Source organism: Nerophis ophidion, linkage group LG17 (genome assembly GCF_033978795.1).
Source record: "Nerophis ophidion isolate RoL-2023_Sa linkage group LG17, RoL_Noph_v1.0, whole genome shotgun sequence".
Lineage (NCBI taxonomy): Eukaryota > Metazoa > Chordata > Actinopteri > Syngnathiformes > Syngnathidae > Nerophis > Nerophis ophidion.
This window is the reverse complement of record NC_084627.1, coordinates 6823544-6828916: the sequence shown is the minus strand read 5'-3', so window position 1 is coordinate 6828916 and position 5373 is coordinate 6823544. Positions and strand designations below refer to the sequence as shown.

At 53.4% G+C, this 5373-nt stretch overlaps 1 protein-coding gene across 2 annotated transcripts; it reads right to left on the bottom strand.

Annotated features, from left to right (window-relative positions):
• Positions 1–213: 213 nt before the first annotated feature.
• On the bottom strand, positions 214–5305 carry fads6 (fatty acid desaturase 6). 2 transcript variants are annotated; one of them, XM_061875952.1, is made up of 6 exons: positions 5054–5302; positions 4740–4906; positions 4486–4666; positions 4238–4425; positions 4010–4189; positions 214–489 (listed from the first exon to the last, which is right to left on the bottom strand). In XM_061875952.1, exons 1-6 carry the CDS (start codon positions 5238–5240, stop codon positions 340–342), a joined length of 1053 nt encoding a protein of 350 aa, XP_061731936.1. In that variant the 5' UTR covers positions 5241–5302; the 3' UTR covers positions 214–339. The 2 variants fall into 2 exon arrangements, with proteins under 2 accessions (XP_061731936.1, XP_061731937.1); XM_061875953.1 differs by having other exon boundaries at positions 360–489; positions 4010–4166; positions 5054–5305.
• Between the last annotated feature and the right edge of the window lie 68 nt (positions 5306–5373).

Here is a 5373-nt window from a genome sequence, read left to right as displayed (position 1 = left end):
CCGCCTTCAGGGAGGGGGCGGGGTCAAGGTCACGTGCTTGCCACCCGGCAATGCCTTGTTCCGTAGAGCCATGAAAGCAAATATTTTCTGGTTTTATTCTGGAATAAAAAATAATCGTGACGTTGCTGCCTCCTGCAGGGCGAGGTCGGTGTTGCAGACAAAAGAGAGAACATGAACGTGTTCAATAAAGAAATCACATGACTTTTTCTTTTCCTGTTTATTTATTCTGATGACCAATGTTGCATTCAGGAGCAGTCAGGAAATTCAGACATTGACTGATGTTTAAATGCCCGCACAGATGGCGAGATCCTACAACGCATCAGGTGACCATACCGCTGATCACTGCACGCCAACCAGCTCCGTGATGGGCGGGGCTTCCACCATGAGCTCCTGGTACTTGTGGAAGAAAAGCTTGAGGCGGGAAATGTAACCGTCCTCCTGATACGGGAGATTCTTGGTGCTCAGGTAGTGGCTCACCACCGGCTTCACCTGTGCGGGAGGAAGTGAAAGGTCTCACACACCTTTAGACACATGTGAGGGAAGAGGTGAAAGGTCACACACCTTGAGACACATGTGAGGAAAGAGGTGAAAGGTCACACACCTTGAGACACATGTCAGACAGGTGAGGGAAGAGGTCATAGGTCACACACACACCTTGAGACATGTCAGACAGGCGAGGGGAGAGGTGAAAGGTCACACACACACACCTTTAGACACATGTGAGGGAAGAGGTGTAAGGTCACACACCTTGAGACACATGTCAGACAGGTGAGGGAAGAGGTCAAATGTCACACACACACCTTGAGACACATGTCAGACAGGTGAGGGAAGAGGTGAAAGGTCTCTCACACACACACACACACACACACACACACACACACACGTTAGACAGGTGAGGGAAGAGGTCAAAGGTCACACACCTTGAGACACATGTCAGGCAGGTGAGGGAAGAGGTCATAGGTCACACACACACCTTGAGACATGTCAGACAGGCGAGGGGAGAGGTGAAAGGTCACACACACACCTTTAGACACGTGAGGGAAGAGGTCATAGGTCACACACACACCTTGAGACATGTCAGACAGGCGAGGGGAGAGGTGAAAGGTCACACACACACCTTTAGACACGTGAGGGAAGAGGTGTAAGGTCACACACCTTGAGACACATGTCAGACAGGTGAGGGAAGAGGTCATAGGTCACACACACACCTTGAGACATGTCAGACAGGTGAGGGAAGAGGTGTAAGGTCACACACCTTCAGACACATGTCAGACAGGTGAGGGAAGAGGGCAAAGGTCTCTCTCACACACACACACACACACACACACACACACACACACACACACACACACACACACACACCTTGAGACACATGTTAGACAGGTGAGGGAAGAGGTCAAAGGTCACACACCTTGAGACACATGTCAGACAGGTGAGGGAAGAGGGCAAAGGTCTCTCACACACACACACACACACACACTCACCTTGAGACTCATGTTAGACAGGTGAGGGAAGAGGTGAAAGGTCACACACCTTGAGACACATGTTGTCAGACAGCTGAGGGAAGAGGTGGAAGGTCACACACACACCTTGAGACACATGTCAGACAGGTGAGGGAAGATGTCAAAGGTCACACACCTTGAGACATGTCAGACAGGTGAGGGACGAGGTCAAAGGTCACATACCTTGAGACACATGTCAGACAGGTGAGGGAAGAGGTGAAAGGTCACACACACCTTGAGGCATGTCAGACAGGTGAGGGAAGAGGTGAAAGGTCACACACACACTTTGAGACACATGTCAGACAGGTGAGGGAAGAGGTGAAAGGTCACACACCTTGAGACACATGTCAGACAGGTGAGGGAAGAGGTCAAATGTCACACACACACCTTGAGACACATGTCAGACAGATGAGGGAAGAGGTGAAAGGTCACACACTTTGAGACACATGTCAGACAGGTGAGGGAAGAGGTGAAAGGTCACACACCCTGAGACACATGTTGTCAGACAGGTGAGGGAAGAGGTCAAATGTCACACACACACACACCTTGAGACACATGTCAGACAGGTTAGGGAAGAGGTGAAAGGTCACACACACACACCTTGAGACACATGTCAGACAGGTGAGGGAAGAGGTGAAAGGTCACACACACACACACACACACACACACACCTTGAGACACATGTTGTCAGACAGGTGAGGGAAGAGGTGAAAGGTCACACACACACACACACACACACACACACACACACACACACACCTTGAGACACATGTTGTCAGACAGGTGAGGGAAGAGGTGAAAGGTCACACACACACCCTGAGACACATGTTGTCAGACAGCTGAGGGAAGAGGTGAAAGGTCACACACACACACACACACCTTGAGACACATGTTGTCAGACAGGTGAGGGAAGAGGTGAAAGGTCACACATACACACCTTGAGACACATGTTGTCAGACAGGTGAGGGAAGAGGTGAAAGGTCACACACACACCTTGAGACACATGTTGTCAGACAGGTGAGGGAAGAGGTGAAAGGTCTCACACACACACACACACACACACCTTGAGACACATGTTGTCAGACAGGTGAGGGAAGAGGTGAAAGGTCACACACACACCCTGAGACACATGTTGTCAGACAGCTGAGGGAAGAGGTGAAAGGTCACACACACACACACACACACACCTTGAGACACATGTTGTCAGACAGGTGAGGGAAGAGGTGAAAGGTCACACACACACACCCTGAGACACATGTTGTCAGACAGCTGAGGGAAGAGGTGAAAGGTCACACACACACACACACACACACACACACACACACACACACACACACACACACACACACACCTTGAGACACATGTTGTCAGACAGGTGAGGGAAGAGGTGAAAGGTCACACATACACACCTTGAGACACATGTTGTCAGACAGGTGAGGGAAGAGGTGAAAGGTCACACACACACCTTGAGACACATGTTGTCAGACAGGTGAGGGAAGAGGTGAAAGGTCTCACACACACACACACACACACACCTTGAGACACATGTTGTCAGACAGGTGAGGGAAGAGGTGAAAGGTCTCACACACACACACACACACACACACACACACCTTGAGACACATGTTGTCAGACAGGTGAGGGAAGAGGTGAAAGGTCACACACACACACACACACACACACACACACACACACACACCTTGAGACACATGTTGTCAGACAGCTGAGGGAAGAGGTGAAAGGTCACACACACACACACACACACACACACACACACACACACCTTGAGACACATGTTGTCAGACAGCTGAGGGAAGAGGTGAAAGGTCACACACACACACACACACACACACACACACCTTGAGACACATGTTGTCAGACAGGTGAGGGAAGAGGTGAAAGGTCACACACACACACACACACACACACACACACACACACACACACACACACACACACACACACACACACACACACACACACACACACACACACACACACACCTTGAGACACATGTTGTCAGACAGGTGAGGGAAGAGGTGAAAGGTCACACACACACACACACACACACACACACACACACACACACACACACACACACACACACACACACACACACATGTTGTCAGACAGGTGAGGGAAGAGGTGAAAGGTCACACACACACACACACACACACACACACACACCTTGAGACACATGTTGTCAGACAGGTGAGGGAAGAGGTGAAAGGTCACACACACACACACACACACACACACACACACACACACACACACACACACCTTGAGACACATGTTGTCAGACAGGTGAGGGAAGAGGTGAAAGGTCACACACACACCTTGAGACACATGTTGTCAGACAGGTGAGGGAAGAGGTGAAAGGTCTCACACACACACACACACACACACACCTTGAGACACATGTTGTCAGACAGGTGAGGGAAGAGGTGAAAGGTCACACACACACACACACACACACACACACACACACACACACACACACACACCTTGAGACACATGTTGTCAGACAGGTGAGGGAAGAGGTGGTGTTCCAGGTGGCAGCTGATCAGCGAGTGTCCAAAGGTCCAGTCCAGCAGGAAGTTCCTGGGCAGGTTCATCACGCCATGAGTCATCAGGATGTGGCGTTTGGGTCGGCGGTCCTGACTGAACATGGGAAGGCCGATGTGCTGCAAAGTGGGTGAGTAGGTTGCCAAGGTAACAGGTGCGCTTCTCACCTGGAAGATGTTGACGTGGATGAAGGGCACGGAGAACATGGCTCTGCACGCCAACATGCAGAGCGCGGCGCTGAGCGGCGTGCGGAAGCCGGACAGGTGCAGCAGCAGCCAGTAGTGGGCGTGCAGGCCCAGCAGGATCATCAGCAGCGTCCTCGCCGCCAGCAGTGGCGGGCGTCCTCGCAGGTGAGCTGCGGGTCAGAGGTCGTCACGCCCCAATGACGGACAGGCGGGACAGGAGGGACACTAACCTACGGCGACCAGCGGGGTGAGGAGCGGCAGGGCGAGTGGCGCCACGAAGAGGTAGACCAGGCGAGGGAGGCGGGGCACCTTCCACGTGCTGGAGTCGCCCAGGCCGATGATGTTGGTGTGAGCGTGATGGCTCTTGATGTGCGCGTGCACGCCCGCCTGCGCTGAGAAGGCACCGCACACCTGCCGACCACATCACAACCTCACTTCCTCTTCAACGTCACCTGACACCCGCTCGCCGGCTTTGACCTCTGACCTCAATAAAGAAGACGGCCCAGACCTCGGTCCACGCCGGCGACTCGCTCAGCGCGCCGTGACTGGCCAGGTGGTTGCCCTTGACGCTGATGGCGGCGTGGGCCACGCCCATCAAAAGCAGGCCGCACGTGAAAACCAGGACGTGGGCTGACCGCAGCAGCAGGAAGGCTGTGACACACACACACACACACACACACACACACACACACACACGCGCACACGCGCACACACACACACGCGCACACACACACACACACACACACACACAAATCGTCACGGCAACACAAAGGTCCAACATGAAGTAAGGCCACGTACCGACAGGAAGGCAGAGGAAGGCCGCCGCCAGGATGCTCCAGTCGAGGCCCCTCCTCTCCCACCAGGTGCTCTCCTTCATCAGCGTCTTCACCATCCTGCTCAGCTCCACCATCACAGGCTCCTCCCCCTCCTCCTGGCCGCCCCTCACCTTCCTCCCAGACCCGGTGGTCCCGTCCGGCGGCGTCATGTCAGCTCCTGGTTGTCAGCGAGCGTCTGCTATCTCCCGTGCAAAGTGTGCAGGGCAAAGTCCATTTTGCGAAACTCCACTTTGGCACAAGGCCACGCCCCTTTTCCCCTCATGAGCCCTGCCCCTTTCCTTG

Bases quoted from the DNA above. Each gene is read 5' to 3' on its own strand.
- fads6 (XM_061875952.1), bottom strand. From the start codon at position 5,240: ATGACGCCGCCGGACGGGACCACCGGGTCTGGGAGGAAGGTGAGGGGC. The intron at 4,190-4,237 runs GTGAGAAGCGCA...CCCACTTTGCAG, and splicing joins TCCACGTCAACATCTTCCAG to CACATCGGCCTTCCCATGTT. The intron at 490-4,009 runs GTGTGTGTGTGT...CCTCCCGCACAG, and splicing joins CTGACAACATGTGTCTCAAG to GTGAAGCCGGTGGTGAGCCA.